We start from the raw sequence: 17,262 nt of genomic DNA on the forward strand, positions 1-17,262 counted from the left end.
CACCATCACCACCACCACCACCACCACCACCACCACCATCATCATCAGCTCTCTTTGACCAGGTACAGAGTAAGAAAAATAGTGAAGAACAAGTGTCATGCATCCTTCTCCCCAGTCCCCAGTCCCTCTCCCCAATGCAGCAAGGGCCACCAACTTCCTACATATCCATCTGGAGGGAGTCTGGCATTCAGGGAGTGTTTAGTGAGTGAACAAAGAAGGGTGAGGGCAAGGCGAGGCACAAGCAGCAGCACCCCCCGCCCCCACGGAAAGGAGAAGCCCAGCGCGACAGTACCTCTTTGCCGGCCGCACCATCTGTACCGGGTTCACCCTGTGGAGTAGAGAGTGGGAGACGTGTGATAGGCACTAATCCAGCATGGCGTCCCCTGCCTCCCCTTGCCCACCACAGGTGCCCAGCCCTGGGCCACCAAGGGACCACGATTCTCTAGCCCTCACCCTCAGACCCTCGGGGCACAGACCATGGAAACTTAGATCCCCACCCCCCATCCCCAATTCTAGCCTGTCCCGGAGCCCCACACCAACAGCCCTGGCTGCCCCCTGACCGAGCCGGGCAAGGGAAGAGCGGACTGCACACTCCCGGCTCCTGGCGCGAGGCCCCCGCATCTTGCAGGAGCCCTAGCTCTGAGTTTATGTTACATGTTTGCCGAGCCTGCTCCCTCCCCAGGACAGGATGGGCTGCATCGTGGGCCCAGCCTGCTTCTGGTGAGATGGTGGGGAAGACTCTGATTGCCAGGCAACTGGATGATGTATCCAGGGGTCCTGGAGGCTCCAGGGAAGGCCAGAAGGTTGGAGGGACCCACCTGCCCCAGGGCTGTGGCAAGAATCAGAGTGTGTAGGTGAGACTCAGCCCTCTTGGCGGCTGGGCCAACCATCACCGCTGCACAGGCTGGAGTCATCCATCCCATTGAGGCCACCAGCCCCAGGGTCATGGCTACTGTTCCCAGAAGAGAACACCCTGACCTGGGGGGCTAGGAAACCTGGGTTCCTGCCTCAGTTTCCCCAGGAGACTTCATCCCTAAGACTGGCAGTCCAACCACCTGATGTGGGTCACTTGTCTGGAAACTTTGAAAGCGGGAGGATTGCAGAGTGGCTAAGGATGCAAGTTTTGGAATCAGGCAGGCTCTTCCGCTCACTAGCTGTTACGATTCTGGGCAACCTACTTAACCTGGCTGAGCCTTGGTTTCCTCATCTGTAAAATGGGGGACAATCAGACCTAGTAAATAGGATTGCAGTACCGATTAAATGACAAAATGTCAAGCACTTAGGTCACCATTCAGCACACTGTCCGTGGCCAATGCATCACGGCTCTCAGAGCATGAAGCGCCAGCTGAGACCAGGAGTGGTTTCTGAGTTGCCGAGGGGGCTGCGGTAATGGCGCTGCATTTCTGGTTCCTGACGTTCCCAGACTCTCTGTGGTTACCAGCCAGCTCCCCCGGGGAGGGGGCAGGGGGCAGGGGCAGAACAGGTGCCAGGTCTCCCCTGCCTGACACCAGGTCGAGGGGTCGGCGCAAGTGGTGCATGGCCAGGGGCGGAGGCCCGGTGCGCGCCTGGCAAGCGCTGGCTGGCAGGGCTTGTCCTTTCTTCCAGATATGACGTGATCCTCAGGCACAAGCCCCACGCTGCTAGCTTCCCTGCTCACAGCCTCTCCTTCCCTGGAGACCCCAGACGCGCAGACTGGCCCTCTTCCTCGGGGCTGTGCAGTGAGATGTGGGGTCTTACCGGGGGGCCAGGGTGTCCGGGGGGGCCAGGCTGGCCTGGAAGGCCTAGAAGGCCCCTTTCTCCAGTGGCTCCCCGATCTCCTTTTAGGCCCTGGAGAGAAAGGAGGTGGATGGTGAGAGGGGACAGGAGAGGCAGCAGTGAAGCCCACACAGAAGAGGCAGGTGTTGCTGTGTGCCAGGGACCCCTGTGGGGTGGGGCGGCGCTGTCTGAATCTGAAGCAGGGCCCCTCCAAAGGCCTTCACTGCATGCCACTTGGGGAGACCCAGGAGGCAGGAGAGGCTGAAGCCAGGGAAGGAGGGGGATGGACACAGACTCTTCCCAGCCAGGCTCCCGGGAGGGAGGGACGCGGGGAGCAGGCCACTCACCATTGCAGAGATCCCAGCGGGGCCCGGCTGGCCTGGAGGCCCTGGTGGGCCCTAAAGAAAAATGAAGTCAGTGGGATGGAAAGAGTCTCAGGTAATAAGGTAATAATGGAACTTCAGCAGCTCCATTCTCTTCCCTAAACCCTCCTTCCCTTCTGCTCTTGCCCTTGATCTTCTACCAAGAGATTTGTGCCAGAGCTGACCCCTGGGGGGTCCCTGAGCTCACAGGACCACGGCCAGAGCTGAGGGCAGAGGGCAAAGGCCTGAAGGTTAACTATGTTGGACCTGGGGTCTTCTGAGGCCCCCCACTTCCTCCTGTTCTGTGGGAGAAGCAAAGAGCAGAAGCTGGGAGCTGCGTAGCAGGGGCTTAACCCCAATCCCAGAGACCAAACGGATAAGGCCGGCCCTCGGACCCTGGGCCTCCCTGGTCTCCTGCTCTGCTGCCCCTGGAGGGCAATGGGACTCAACTCGTGGGGGTGCTCCCACCCTGCTGGGCTGAGGCAGTGCCCAAATGCCCTCCCCATCTCTGAGTCACAGCTCAAATGCCAGCTCCCTGGTTAGAGCTACACCTTCTCTGAAGCCCAGGGCACACAGGCCTCTCTCACGGCACCTGCCTCCACGCTCCCAGATGGAAAGTTCTGGAGGCATGGACTCTGTTCTACCCCTCTCTAGACCTCTGGGGCAGGAATGCCCAGCACTGGGACTGACACAGAGCAGGGGCTGAGGCTGGGCAGACAGAAGTGAGGGGGGGGACCTTGCGTCCCCTTTCCCCAGCCCCCAGTGAGTCCATGATGGGCTCACAATTCAGAGTGTGCACTTCCTTTCATGTGTAATGTGAGCAGGGACTAGGCTAAACCTAGAGTCCTCGAGCCAGGGCCTCTGGATCCCTCGAGATCCATACACACGGTGATGAGGATGCGAGAGTTCCTCTTTCTGCTCATGAACTATTTTTAACATTTCCAGAAGCCTCTTGGAAATGGTACATCTGCCACAAGAGTCCTGCACTCAAACACCAGAGTGTTTCCTTTGCTCAGGACCCCCATCCGCTCGGGGCATCACACTGATCAAAGGCGCCCGTCGGCAGCCATCTATGTTACCGAGGAGCAAATTCAGACGGGAAACTCATTACTGCTTAATAACTGTCCTCTCCAAGTTGTCTTACCTCTGTAAGTGCACCACCCACACACCCGGCCCCCCGGGCGAGGAGGAGTCATCCCCCTCCACCCCCCCTGCCACTGCTCCCGCTCCCAGCCCCTCCCTCATGCAGGTCGGCAGCAAGTCCTCCAAACACAGCCCTTCTGCCTGCCACCACCATTCCACCGCAACCACACCATCCCTCAGGGACATCCCCGCTTCCACCTGTGCCCCTCCCCTCCTGCCCACACCCCCGAGGTCCCAGGTCTGCAGCAGATCTTCTCCAAGCACAGCTTTCCTGCTCTCACTCATGCCCTTGTCAAACTCCACACTGACCTTGGGGCTCCCCCTACACCCCAGGCCCCTCCCTGCCTCAGGCTTTCAGCTTTTAGTGGCCCTCCACCCCCACCCTGCTTTCCTGCCTGGACATTCTTCCCCCAGACTGCTAGACAGATGGCTCCTTTTGTCCTTCAGGCCTTGGCTCAAATGCCACTTGGGCAGTAAAGGTGCATCTAAAGGCGCCTCCCAGGCCCTGTCTGTGACATCAGATCCCTGCCCGACGCTTCCGCATTAATCTGTTGGTTTGTTATGCCTGTGTGCAAGCTCTGGGATCAGGGGACCTTGTCTATCTCACTCTTAGCCCCCCGCTTGGAGCGGTGCCTGGCATAGAGCAGGTGCTCGATTATTGTTTGTTGAATAACTGAATGATCCCTGTTTGATGAGTAAACTCAAATGTGCCCGGAAAATAAGAAAACAGCAAAGAGCCTGGGGGCCACTGGATGAGGTGGGCCCAGAGCCCCTCACTGCGCTATGGGGCTACGCCTGGGGTCAGCTCTTTCAGGCCATCGCCCTCGCCCACCCTAGCCCCAGCAGAGCCCTCACTCTCATAAAGGCGGGGGCAAGAACGGTTTAACTCACGATATGGCCAGGGGAGCCGGGTCTTCCCTGAGGTCCCATGACACCAGGCTCACCCTGTAGGAGCCAGAAAAAAAAAAAAAAAGCAACACAGAAGCAGACTTACTTGCACGGGGTCGTTAGGTGGGAGAAGGCTGAGCAGAGCACGCGGGACGGCAATAGTCAGAGACGCTGGGCTGAGTCCTGGCCTCCAGGCCCATGCTGTCCAGGGCCCGAGGACCAGCCCTGCCCATAAGTATTGTTGGAGAGAGAAATCAGAGCCCCCAGCCCGAGAAGCCAGGCCCGGCTTATTAGGTGAGGGACCCAACAGGCTGCAGGAAGGAGGAGGTGTGCAGTTTGGGGGCAAAATGTGCCCAGGAGAGAAGGCAGCCAAGCGGCCAGGGAGAGGGAGGGAGCGGCTGTGTCTCGGACTCAGCAGAGCCCAGAGGCTGTCTGAAGGGAGCCTCTGCCTTTACCTCTGATCCGGGCCGGCCACTGCTGCCCGGGGGACCCGGTTTTCCACAGTCGCCCTGGAAGAGAGCGGGCCAACTGGAGCTCGACAGGCCTCGACTTGGCTCCTCCAGCCCCACGTTGACCCCATATCCAAAGAGCCCTGCCCCCTGCCCGGCTCTGGCCAGCAGCCCTCTGATGCCCTCAGGCAGGTAGACGGCGAAGCCTGACCCACTCTGCTGGCACCAGTGGCTCAGGAGGCTCAGATGCTGGCATGGCATCTCCACCAAGGTTCTGGTGGCGCGGGCACTCCAGCTGGGCTGCCCTGTCTGCCTGGGGTCAGGCCTTGAGGAGAGCCGAGAAGACCTGCTTGGCAGAGGTCACCAGGCCCTTCCTTACCTTTGGTCCTGGAAGGCCAGGGTGTCCTGTTTTCCCCTTGAAGCCCTGGAAGAAAAAGCGGGAAGCTGCCAGGGCCCTCACCCCAAGCAGAGGCCACTTCCCTTGCCTCCGTCCTCAGGCTAGAGAAATCAGACCCATCCAGAATCATACCATGGTCCTCGGAGGATCTGGAGTTGAGCTGCCCCACCCACCGAGGCAGACCCCACACCTGCTCAGCTTTGGGACCTCCCCACTCTCCGCTCCTTCCTACAGCTCAACTTACCGGGGGTCCCATGAGTCCAGGGGGGCCAGCGGGACCAGGGTCCCCCTAGGGAAGAGACCAGGGGCATATGAGACAGGATGCCCACTCATTCACCACTGTCTTCCCTCTCTCCCGCCCCTCCCTGGCTATCCCAGGATGGAGGGAATGTCACGGGAGGCAGAGGGAAGAATCTAAGCTGGGCTCGGCCTCTGACTGGCTGTGACCCTGAGTGAATCCCTCTCTGAACCTCAATTTCCCTCTTTTGGGTACAGAAGGGGGTTGGCCTTGATGCTCTGCCCTTTGCCATGCCCCATCCCTTCCAGATTCCCCAGCAAAACCAGATCCATGGAGCCAGGGCTGCTCGAGTCCTTCCGTGCCTACAGCCTGTTCTCCCTGACACCCAGCCTAGTATCTTTAGTTGCCTGAGTTTCTGGATATAAATCCACTCCCTTGGCTGCCTGCCTTTGGTGACACCCAGCTCATGCAACCTGGTTAAGGCTACCAGGAGAACTGAGGAACCAAGGGGCCCTGGAGCCATCAGAGAAGTGGTGAGAAGCAGGTGGAGGGAAGGCAGAGGTGTCGGGGGATTCGGTTTCCTTCACTGGGGTTCCATTGACTTTCACTCCTGGAGGAAGAAGGAAGGAGGTGCCTATCATCTCACCCTCAAGCCAGGCTTGCCGTCCTTCCCATCCAGACCATCCAGACCAGCAGGGCCCTAGAAACAGGAAAAAGGCATATATGCATGCTTGTGCTGGAGCCCTAGGAGGTGAGAGACCTGACCGAGCCCCTCCACCCTGTCCACCCCTCACCCAACTTCCACCGCAACTAAACACACGCATGCACACACGTGCATGCACGCATGCACACACATGCGCACAGCACATACCTGTCACACTAAGAGGACACACACTCACCTGAATCCCAGGAGATCCTGGTGGTCCAGTGGGACCAGGCATGCCTGGTGGGCCTCGAATCCCTTCGCTGCCCTGGAAAGGAGCCCACCCCCACAACAAAGTCAGTGGGGCCTTGCCCCGCCCTGGGACGAGGTGCTGGGCACTGGGTTCTGATGATTACTGGGAGTCAGGGCAGCTGGTTTCCAGCCCCAGTTCTGCTCTGGCCTCACTGGATATATTCCACACCACTCCCGCAAGAGGATCTGTCTTCGTCTGCAAAGCACCCCCCTTTTCACACTGTTCTATGAGGAGGGGACAGAGCCTATTCGGTCTAGCATCTTCTTCAGGGTTGACCCAGGGGCCGGCAGAGTGGGTGCTCAGTGACGTGTGCCAACTAAAGGCATACGTTCCGTTCACATCGGTCCCAAAAAAGTGCCAAGCACTATACAGCCGCTGATCCTTCCAGATGAAAAAAAGGGTGGCCGCTGTCCTCAAGAAGCTCATAGTCCCGTTCCGAAGAGGGAGCGGCTCACTCTGGCCAGGGCTCAAGGGAAGCGTCACAGAAGCACCACCAGACTCTAGACTCTGAAGGATAGCCGGGATATGGGCAAGTGGGGAAGGAGAAGAGGGCATGCCAGAGGGAACTTCAGAGAAGGATGAAGATTTGGAAGTGGTCCCATGCCTGGCCTAGCCAGGGCGTCTGGGAGCCCGTGTGAGGGGTGGGGTGGGAGGCAAGGCTGGAGGAAGGTAGAGGCTGATGGGGGGAGGGCCCCGAACACTGTGCTAGACTCTATCTCACAGACCAGTGCTTTTCAAACTGTACTCCTCAGAGCCCTGGGGGTTCCTGGAGGAGCATCAAAGATGGGTGCACGAAGTGGGAGCCCAGAGGGTGGGACCCAAGACCCCTGCCCCTGCCTTAGCCAGAGCAGCTCCACTCATATATGTTATCTACATTGTGAGCTTCTGTGTGATGAAAGGGCTCAGGGACTTCAAAATAAAGTCTGGGAACCACTGCTACAGGCACTGGGGAGCCACTGACTGTTCAAAGCAGGGGGATGATGAGCATCAACGTGTGAACTAGAATGTTTACCAGAGAAGGAAGGGGGGCAGCTTGGTGTGGCGGGCTGCCGCGTACCCTAGTGCGAAGAGAGTGGCTGCTCTGGAGCCGTGGCTGTGGACCAGCCAAGGTGAAAATGATCCCGCTAGAGACCCCCCCATGGGGGTGGGGGGGGAAGGAGAGCCCCGGGTGGCATTGCAATGCCACCAGCTACCAGGAGGGGTCAGCACACCCCCAGAAAATGTCAGTCCCACAGGGAGTGGAGATGGAGAACCCCTGGCCAGAGGTTTGGGATTCTCTGCAGTGACCAGCCTAAGGAGAGCAGGCAGCACTGGGGTACAAAGCCAGCCCGGAGGGCTCTGGCAGGGGCTGCCACCCGGGTCTTCCCCAAAGAAGGGAAGGGTGGTGGCTCCCACCACCGCCTCAACCGTGGCTGACAGGCGCTGGCTCTGGGAAGGCCGCAAGGTGCCCGGGCGCTATCCTGGGCTGGGAGGAGTCTCAGCTCTGTTGCTATTTTGCTGTGTGCCCCTGGGATGCCCTCAGCCTCTCTGGGCCTCATTGCCTCACAGTGAGAGGTTAGACCAAGGTGGCCCTTCTAGAAGTCCTTTCCAGCTCTGACTGTTGTGCTATGTGTGTTTTCAGAGGAAAGAGGCTCCACCCGAGGTTACAGGCCTCCTGCCTCCCCCTTTGGGTTATAAGCCCCCCACCCCAAGCTTAGAAGTCAATTTGGGGCCTCATTATACTATCCAGCCATCACCTCTGGGGAGCCCAGAGGTTGGGATGAAACAGGGATGTCAGTCCCCGGACCAACTATCAAGTCAAGCCCAGGGGCAGCCAGTGTGGGGGCTCCCCAGGCCTCTGCTCCTTCCGACCCTTGTCACCAGCTCACAGGCCATGCCTGTCCTCTCTGGGCCCTTGGGGACAATCTGCACATGTTCCGTTCCTGCTGTTGTCAGACCCAGAAGGTGAGTGGCCAGAGCGGCGCTGGCTTCAGGCCTCTGGGCTTCGGGCTTTGGGTTCCGGCTCTGCAGTCTGGATGCGCTTCCCTCTCCCCTCAGCTCCTCCCCCTCCCTTCCCCTCGGCTCCTCCCCCTCCACTTGGCCCCTCCCCCTGGAGATGAATCCAGCCCCCTGCGCTCCAGTCACCACCTCTCGCGCGCCTCTCTGCCTCTGGCCCACCCCCTGCTCCCAGCGGGCAGGGACTTGCGCAGCACAGTTGCCATCCTGGGGCCACGGGTCTGTCGCCCTATGGCAGTTGCTGAATCTATGCTGCAGGTCTCTTTCCCCACCCTTGACGTAAAGGAAACGGAGTCAGTCCTTGAATTTCCAAAGGCCCCGTAGTCGGGGTGGGATGGGGTGTGGGAGCTGCACGGCTCAGATCTGTGGCTGTGGCCAACTTGGGGTCCCGCTCACCTTCTCCGCTTGGGGGCCGGGTGGGCCGGGTGCTCCAGCTTTGCCCGGGAATCCAGGGGGACCCTGTATCAACAAAGGAGCAGGCGGAAATGAGAATGGGGCTGGAGGGGGAGCTCCCCTTCCGTCTTCCTCCTGGGTCTGCTTCACTACAGTTAATATGATGCATTTTGATGCATTTTGACTTCCTAGAAACACCACCTAGGAGCGTTACTGCTGGCTGGCCTGCTCGCTGGGGCCCACCCAGGAGGCTCTGCCCTCCAGGTCCTGGCTCCTGGAATCAGGCCTGGCCACCCAGGCTGTTCCTCCCATGCCTCTTCCCTCCCCTCCACCGGCCCATCCTAGCCCAGCCTGGCCTGGTCAGGCCTGCCCCTCCCAAATAGGATCACACAGACAGGGCTGGCTTTGTGTCTTCACTCACCGGTGGGCCGGGAAAGCCTGGCTGGCCTTGAAATCCCTAGGGGAAGAAGCAAGGGACAGTCTGCTGTGCCGCCCACTCTCTCCCTCCTGGCGGCCCAGATGGAGAGTAACAGGGTGAGGCTGCCTTGAGCCATGGGGCCTTGCCCTCCACTCTGCCCAAGATGACCAGCAGGTGAAGCTCTAGTCACGAGGTGGGAGGTTACAACTCAAGGACGGGTGAGGACTGGAGGCTAGAGCTGGTCACCCCTCCACATGTGAGGGTGGCAACCAGGGAGAGGACCTAGCCCCTTCCCTGTGCCCATCCCCCCTCTCAGCCCTCCCCCACGGTCAGGACAGCCAGCCAGGTCCTGTGGTCACTCACCTGGTCGCCCTTCTCTCCCGAGTTTCCTTGGGGTCCTCGCTCTCCCCGGGGACCCTGTCACCATAGAGAACAAGGCAGCTGGAACCCAGTCTTTCTTCCCCTAGACCCCAGGGCTGGACCGGGACCCGGAGTCCCCATGTCCACAGTTCCTTGTCTCCTCCATCACTCACCGCTGGGCCTGGGGGACCTGGGAGGCCTTCAGATCCTGGTGGGCCCTGGGGACACAAAGGAGCAGAATCAATCACTCTGACTGGGGGAGGTGGGAGATCAGGGGATGGGGCAGGTAACAGGGAACAGGGAACAGAGAGTAGATGGGGATGCCGGCAGGACTCCTCTCCCTGGTTTGCTCCAGCTTCCCTTCTCTTGCCTGAGCTATTGAATCAGCCTCTTAACTAGTCCTGCCACCTCCTGGCTCACTTCAATCCAGCCAGCAACTGGCTGCCATCTCCTCTTCTCCAGCATAGCTCTGATTATAACACTCTCTTGCTCCAAAGCCTTCCATGGCTCCCCTCTGTCCAACTGAATGAGGTACATTCTTTCCACCAGTGCTGGGTTTTGAGGTATCCTGTGATCTAGTACCACCCACCCTTTCCTGCTTCACTTCCTTCTCCCCGTCTTATCTTCTGCCTTGCTTGGTCAGATGGCTGTTTGTACCCCTGGGCCTTTGCACAGCTGCCCCCTCTCCCTAGAATGCCTACCATTCCCCCACCCTTTCTGGGGCTCTTAAAACCTTACCAAGGGATTAGATGGCTCCAATCTCTTCCTGAGGTGCCCCCACCTACTCCCTTTGGGATTCCCCAGGATAGATAACCATGTGCCCTCCCCCACTCTATTCGGGGCTCAGGTCCAACAGCACCATCTCAGAGAGGCCTCCCGATCCTCCTTCTAATAGCACCCTGTACACCAGCTGGCCCCTTACCCTGCTCTCTTTTCTCCATTGCTTTCTCATTTATATGCATTGGCTTATTCATCTGTTATCTACCTCCCTCATTGGAATGTGAGCTCCTGAGATCAAGGGGCACAGGTGCCTGTTTTATTCACTGTGGCACCCCCAGAACAGCCTGCTACCCAGAAGTCCCCTGAGGAATGTCTGTTATTGAGTAAATGCACAGGGGGTCGGCTACATCCCACCCGGGCCTCACTGACGTGTGAGGGGAAGGGAAGACTAAGGTTTTGGCAGGTTGGTCACAGAGGGACTCGGGTGCAAGTCCACGCGCTGCCCTAACTCACTCACTGACTCGCGGCAGCCTGCTGGGTGAGCCATGTCACTTCCTGAGCCTGGGGATAACCTCTCTGATGTGATGGCCTCACCTGATAACAGCCCCCGCCCCCGCGCTCACCCAGCCTGGAAAGGTGGCTCTGGGCTTGCGGGTCAGGCCAGGCTCCAAGCTGGGTCTGGGGTCCCCCACCTGCCCGCCCACCTGCCTTTGCAGGGGAAGAGGAGGCCCTCCTGCTGGCTGACTCTTCCCGACCCCTCCCGACCCCTTGGCAGCCCTGGCCCGCCCATCTCCATGAAACCCGCTCCGACCCTCCTTCCAGCCTTCCCTCCGCCTCTGCCTCCGCCTCCGCCTCCGCCTCCGCGGTAACCAGCCTGCACCGCCTGCCTGCGCCGCAGCTGGAGTGACTCAGGGGGCAGGGAAGCGGGGTCAGGTCTCTTCCTTCGCAGGCTGCTAGGAAAGTCTCGGGTGGCCGTGGGGCAGGGACTGCTCCGTTTGGAGCCCTTCCTCCTGCCCACCCCACCCCCCCCCGCCCCAAGCCGAGCCGCGACTCACCGATTCTCCCTTCTCTCCTGGGGGCCCGACGTAGCCCCGCTCCCCCTTGATGCCCTGACAAGCGAGCAGAGAGCTGAATTAGCCCCGTGGCCCACTGTCATGGCGCTAATGCGAGGGGTGGAGACTGCCCGCTGGCCCAGGCTGGCACTTACAGGCAGATGGCACGGAGGGAGACGGCTGGGGGAGGGGGCGGGGGGCTGCGCCCCACCCGCCGCTGCGGCCCCCAGCGGAAAGCGGGGCCACGCCCACCCAGCAGCCTCCAGCCCGGGGTAGGGGGTAGGCTTCCCGTGGTCTTCCCACCTCTCCTACCCGCCCCCCCAGGAGGCAGAGCTCAGTCCTGGGATCTGGGTGCTCGGAGAGTCTGGCCCTCCGGGTGCAGTGGCTGCAGCTGACCTCCGAAGTGGAGTGGCAGGGCCACGCTGCGCTACCACAGGGGCTTTGGGGAGCCCTGCATGGACGGAGGGGCGGACAGCCTGGCAGAGGCACAGGCCGAAATGCTTGGAAGGGAGGGAGCCTGCTGGGGGATGCGTCAGCCTGGCCCTGTCCTCATCCCCACCCACAGGCTCTGCTACCCTCAGAGCCAGCATCCCCTTACTCACGGGCAGTCCTGGGGGGCCCATGGCACCTGGGTAGCCAGGTTGCCCTGGAGGACCCTACAGAGAAAGGGAGACATTACGGACCAGCCCCCCAACGTTTCTGTTTCCCCCTCCCTGGGCAAAGAGCAGCCATAACCAGGATGCCTGAGCTGCCAACTGAGCAAGCACATGCCCATCCGAGGACAGCCACCACCTCGGGCCAGCTCCTAAAGGCCCAGGTTCCTCTGGCTGAGACCACCACCACAAGCCCAGGACTCAGGGACATGTGCCTGCCTGGCCGGGACCTGGGAGCTGAGCCAGAGGAAAAGGCCCAGAGCAGGGAGGATGAGGGTGGGAGTGGAGGAAATGGGGCGTGGAAGGGGTGGCAGGAGGAGCCGGGAGACATTGCTGGAAGCCGGGGGGCAGGGCTGTTCACCCCTTCTAGGGGGTTGGGGCACACAGAGATCAGCCTCCTTTGATCCCGAGGGGCTATGAAGACCCTCGATCTGAGGGATCAGGGGCAGTGAGTTTCAAAAGGAATCCACCTCCCATCTTCCACTCAGCAGCCATCGCCGGGGGCCCCACCTCTGCCTCCCCAGGGCTCCTCATCCATCGCCTTCCCCTGCCGGCCCCCTCTTACCGGTTCCCCCTTCTCTCCGGTCAGGCCCCTGAGGCCTCGCTCTCCTTGAAGACCCTTGGAGAGAAAAATCATGAGAACCTGCCGGGGAGGGCTGTCCCCACCCAGCCCCCAGCTCCTTTTGCCTGCTCTGCAGCCTTCTGTCCCCAGTCCAGGCAGAGCTGGGAATCACTGATGCCCCCCCCCTTTAGGTCCCCAGCAAGGTGACCATGGGGTGTACCCCAGAAGGGTAACTGTGAGAGTTGTAGACTCTCACACAGGGGTGCCTCTCAAGAGCATACCCCCAAGACAGGTAACTATGGAGATATGCCCCCCCAGGTAGGTGACCCTCAGAGGGTACCTCTCAGGCAGGTGACTGTCACTGGTGTGCCCTACTTCGGTAAGTGGCGGGGCTGTACCTTCAGGAGTTTGACACATGTGTGCTCCCCTGAGGGGCAACTGTGAGGAGAGGTATCCCTACAATGATGTTCCTCGACCAAAATGTATCACTGGATAGCCAACACTTACCTGTACCCCACCCCCAACCCCCAGCCACAAATCACCTCCTTTTAGGGATGCAGGGGAGAGACATGGGCAGACTGCTCCCTCCAGAGCCGTCCCTGTCACTTTTTAGGGTGGAAAGGGAGATCGCTTTCAATCGAAGCCAGAGCCCCCCACCCCTCAGTCCTCACCCTGACTTTTGTGGATTCGCCACAGCGTTAAGGGGCTCTGTCTGCCCCTTCTCCCTTGTGCCCTCAAGAGATGGTGCCCAAATCTTTCCACAACACAAGACAGATGGCTAGACGGACAGATGGCCCCTTCACCCAAGCAAGCAGAAACAGACAAGGTCCGGCCAGGATGAGGACGTGGGGACAGATGGAGCCATGACAAGGAGGGGCCCGGCTCCCTGAGCCTCCACCGCCAGGCCTGGGAGGAGAGGAGCCAGGCCCCCAGGAACACTAAATCTGACAAGCAGGGGGTTAGTTTCCGTGACCCAGGAGGCAGCAACAGTGAGGATGGGGATGATTTAAACACACTTGTGACGATGACCAAGGCAGAGCAATTAACGACACCTGGCGGAAGGAGCAGGTCACGGCACCGGGCACGGGGGTGCCGGGCCCCACGACACCCAGAAGCCCAGCTGGCTGGCACCCCACGCCCAGCCTTGGGGCAGCAGACGGGGCCTGGAGCCGAGGAGGAGGAGAGGCAGAGGAGGAAGCTGCGAGGTTCCTCTAGGACGACGGGCAAGGTGCGAGCATGGCTACCTTCGGGTCCCTGGGGTGCCCCGGGGCGGCCCAGCCAAGCAGCGGGGCAGCAACGTGTGCCAGCCCGCGGTGTGGAGCCCTAAAGCTCTGGCATCTCTGCCGGGCTCTGTGCCAGGGGCCTGGCGGGGCCCCAGGAGTTACTTGCAGCAAATCTTCAAGTCAACAGCAAAGGTGGGAGAAGCAGAAGGCAGAAGTGAGAAGGGAGGAATGAACAGGTCCCTGGAGGCGCCAGCTTCAGATCAGAAGGTGAAACAACTCCGAGGCCTGGGGTGATGTGGGTTTGGGGGAGAGAAAAGGGAGACTGTAGGTGGGGGGCTGGGGGGGAAGAGAAGATGAAAGAAGCAGGAGCAGAGGGAGGAAGGAAAAGGGAAAGAAGTCCGAGACTTGGGAAGATGTCCAAGCCGCTGGGACCACAGGGAACCCGTGTCGTTATGTGCCTTCAGGGGGACAAAGACAAACATGGAGGAGGGCGGCGAGGGCTCCACAGGAAGGGAGACAAGCAAACGCCACAGAGACCTGGCTGGCAAGGGGAGGGGAGGTCAAGCAGCACTAGGTTCTTACAGGCAATCCGGGGGAGCCAACAGCACCAGGAAAACCTGGGGGGCCCTGGTGGGAGAAACAGGCAGGTCACAACTCATAGGCATAGTAACCCTGGGCATCGTCTGGGGCAGGGGGTCATGGGGAGAGGAGGTCACAGGATTATTTCCAAGGCAGCTGGAAAAGAGACTCTGAAGACACCCGCTCCTCCCCCTTGGCTCCAGGAAGAATGGCTCGAGCCATCAGCAGAGATGAGAAACAGTCCCCAGAGTCCAAGGGCCCTGGCTGAGTGCTCCTGAGTCCCGCTGGACACCCTTGCTGGAGTGCAAGCCCATCGTGCCTGCCACCTGACCTCCAGACGCCCCCAGCTGGGCGGCTCCCACCAGCCACCTGTTCTCCAAGGAAAGCATTTTTGGTTCTTCCAGTCTTTCCTGGGCACTTCTAGTTTCCCGCCATAGCAACGCCATGGAGGACTCCAGGGGGGACATCCCTGGCCTGGCCTTTGTAGACCTGTCCTAGAGATGGCCCTAGAGAGCGACGCAGGGCTGTTCCGTCTTAGCCCCCGGCCCCCGTAGCGACTGGTGGCATGGAGGCATGAAGAGATTTGGTCGGGTTGCCACATACTTTCCTGGCAGCCGAGACCACGAGCCAGAAGCCTAGGCCCTCCCGCCAGGGGAGCCTGGGTCCACTGTGCCGGACAGTGTAGGGATGGGGATGGGGAGCCAGGGGTGTGCCCTTGAGGGCCTCCCTGAAGCAGGACCACCAGCAGAGCGGAACAGAGCAGGCCAGTTCCAGGGGCTCAGGTGGTGGGGTCCACAGTCCCCACAGATGCTCTGATGAGGGAAAGGGGCAGGCGGTAGAATTTTCCTCCTTCTGCCCTGACCAGCTTCCTGGACACAAGGCAGCAGAATGGAATCTGGGCATTACAACCCCTTCGAGAGCTTCTCAAGTGGGCCAGGAAACCACGGATACTTACAATAGGGCCTGGAGGACCTGGGGAGCCCCTCATGCCAGGCGGACCCTGTAAAGGAAGCCAAGGGAAATGGAGGGAGAGGCTCAGGCCCCACAGAGCCCCAGGGTCTCTGCGGCCTTCCTCCCAGCTCGCCACCGCCAGAGTGCACAGAGGGCGGGGGATGGCACAGCAGGGCCGTTTTAGCTGAGGTTAAACCTTTCTTTCAGCCCATTCAATCATCCAACAAACATTTATCGAGCAGCTATTATGTCCCAGGCACTAGTTAATAAACCAAACATAAAACTCCCTGCCGTGTGGCACTGATGCTCTAGGGGAAGAGGTGGGCAGTAACAAGTAAAACCGGGGCTGGCGCATGGTGCTCAGCAGATGCGTGTGGAATGTTCCCAAATGAAGAAATACATGGTCTTCAGAGGGTGACACGTGCACTGCATGGAAGGAACTAGGGGTTCTAGGGGTGGTGTATGGGGGGGTCAGTTTCTCCGAGAGGCCAGGGAAGGTCTCCCTGAGAAGGTGCTATCTGAGCAAAGGGTGGAAAGGGCGAAGGAGCGAGCCCTGGAGAAGAGCTGAGGGCAGAGGGAGTGGCTGGCCAGGGCGGAAGGGGGTCCCCTGGGCCAGGAGCAGCCGGTGTGCCAGCAGAGCAAGGGACTCCCAGCCGTGAGAGGCGCCAGGTGACCTGAGACTTGGAGGCCCCCAAAGGACTCCTAAGAGACAGGGAGCCACCAGAGGGCCCTGGAGGACACTGGGCAGGAATGAAACTGCCCCCGGGAACTGAGGGCCACTTGCGTGGAGACACCAGCCCCTTTGGGGTCCTGCCCGGACGAGGGAGGGTCTGGCCCTGGTCTTACCTCTTCTCCTCTCTGGCCGGGCAGCCCTGGAGGACCGGGCAGGCCGGGGCTCCCAGCACAGTCTGGATCCCCCTCGCCACTGTCTCCCTGGAGAGGGATTGGGTCGGTGAGCTGAGCAGCCAGGGCCCTCCCTATGGGGCCCAGGGCACAGGCGAGCAGCGGGCACGGGGCCACTCACCCGGGCCTCCTCAGCTCTTGGGCGCTCCCGCTCTGCGAAGCACTGAGGGGGACAACAGGAGGCCCTCCGTCAGGCGAGGCACCGGGCACTGTGCCCACACCAGGCCAGCCCGGAGCCCAGCCCCCTACCCGGGCACAGCTGTCCAGGCCTGGCACGCCGGGGATACCCTGGTCTCCCTTCTCGCCTTTTTCCAGGAGCGCAACTGGGCGGGCTGTCTGCCCCTGGACACAGTCCCTGCAGAGGCTCTGACAAGAGAGAGGGAAGGGCAGCGGGGCATGGGTCCCAGAAGGCCAGGGTGGGCCAAATGGGGGAACCCCACCCCGAACTCAGCCAGGGCACCCTGCCCGCCCACACACTTTCTCCCTCTCTCTCTCCCCCCCCCCCCCGGCCACATCCCTGCAGCAGCTTTGCTCCATCCTCAGGAGACCCAATCCCAACTCTGGCTTTGAGTTTCCTCCAGGAAGCAGCTCTGTGGGGCCAAGCCAAAGCCACTTTCCAGACAGGCGCGTGGGAGGAGGCGGAGGGGCCCGCAGAGGGACCATCTGTCCCGGCTGTTCCTGCAACCTGCCCCCACTGTGAGGACACGCCACGAGGATTCGGGCTGAAAAGGCCGGCTCCAAACACCAGCTTCTCCACCCAAGGGAGCAAAGGAGTAGCTGCAGGAGGAACTAGGCCCTTTGCAGACACCCTCCGGGATGGGGCTTGCCCTCCTGCCCCGGCAGATCCTGACTGTCACGGGCTCCCCGGTTCGCCCATCCATGGAGGAGTGTCCCTGGACCCCTGGGCAGGAGCCCCTGCTCCACGGTCACTGTTCACTGCCCAGCCCAGGGATAATGGTTGGCATTGACTCAGCACCCATGATGCCAGCCATTGTAATAGGCCTTTGCACACGATCACATTCACTCCTGACTGTGCAATGAGGCAGGTAATCTTGCAAGCATTCTGGAGATGAGAAGGCCAATGCTCGAAGACACGGCGCGACTTGTCTCAGGTAAGTGAGGGCCTGTGCTGGACCCCGCTCTGCTGAGGCCAGAGCTGACACTCGGGCCACAGGCCCAGGCTTCCTCCAGGGTGCCTTCTGACCCCTTCTCCAGACCACACTCGGTTCCAGTTTGGGGTCCTCCACAGAGCACTTGGTTAAGAG

At 60.7% G+C, this 17,262-nt stretch overlaps 1 protein-coding gene across 3 annotated transcripts in view; it reads right to left on the minus strand.

Moving 5' to 3' along the window:
- COL16A1 (collagen type XVI alpha 1 chain) overlaps nucleotides 1–17,262 on the minus strand; it is a 49,921-nt gene that overhangs the window by 4,559 nt on the left and 28,100 nt on the right. For all 3 annotated transcript variants that reach the window (XM_021684179.1, XM_021684177.1, XM_021684178.1), the window contains 21 exons: nucleotides 16,247–16,363; nucleotides 16,119–16,160; nucleotides 15,941–16,027; nucleotides 15,099–15,143; nucleotides 14,147–14,191; nucleotides 12,345–12,398; nucleotides 11,729–11,782; nucleotides 11,130–11,183; nucleotides 9,528–9,572; nucleotides 9,358–9,411; nucleotides 8,998–9,033; nucleotides 8,580–8,642; nucleotides 6,132–6,203; nucleotides 5,879–5,932; nucleotides 5,239–5,283; nucleotides 4,977–5,021; nucleotides 4,604–4,657; nucleotides 4,152–4,205; nucleotides 2,103–2,153; nucleotides 1,738–1,827; nucleotides 293–328 (listed from right to left, as the gene is read on the minus strand). In XM_021684179.1, coding sequence (XP_021539854.1) covers nucleotides 293–328; nucleotides 1,738–1,827; nucleotides 2,103–2,153; nucleotides 4,152–4,205; nucleotides 4,604–4,657; nucleotides 4,977–5,021; nucleotides 5,239–5,283; nucleotides 5,879–5,932; nucleotides 6,132–6,203; nucleotides 8,580–8,642; nucleotides 8,998–9,033; nucleotides 9,358–9,411; nucleotides 9,528–9,572; nucleotides 11,130–11,183; nucleotides 11,729–11,782; nucleotides 12,345–12,398; nucleotides 14,147–14,191; nucleotides 15,099–15,143; nucleotides 15,941–16,027; nucleotides 16,119–16,160; nucleotides 16,247–16,363 — 1,197 coding nt within the window. The remainder of the gene's footprint in view (nucleotides 1–292; nucleotides 329–1,737; nucleotides 1,828–2,102; nucleotides 2,154–4,151; nucleotides 4,206–4,603; nucleotides 4,658–4,976; nucleotides 5,022–5,238; nucleotides 5,284–5,878; nucleotides 5,933–6,131; nucleotides 6,204–8,579; nucleotides 8,643–8,997; nucleotides 9,034–9,357; nucleotides 9,412–9,527; nucleotides 9,573–11,129; nucleotides 11,184–11,728; nucleotides 11,783–12,344; nucleotides 12,399–14,146; nucleotides 14,192–15,098; nucleotides 15,144–15,940; nucleotides 16,028–16,118; nucleotides 16,161–16,246; nucleotides 16,364–17,262) is intronic.

Source organism: Neomonachus schauinslandi, chromosome 4 (assembly GCF_002201575.2).
Source record: "Neomonachus schauinslandi chromosome 4, ASM220157v2, whole genome shotgun sequence".
In the NCBI taxonomy this organism is placed as follows: domain Eukaryota; kingdom Metazoa; phylum Chordata; class Mammalia; order Carnivora; family Phocidae; genus Neomonachus; species Neomonachus schauinslandi.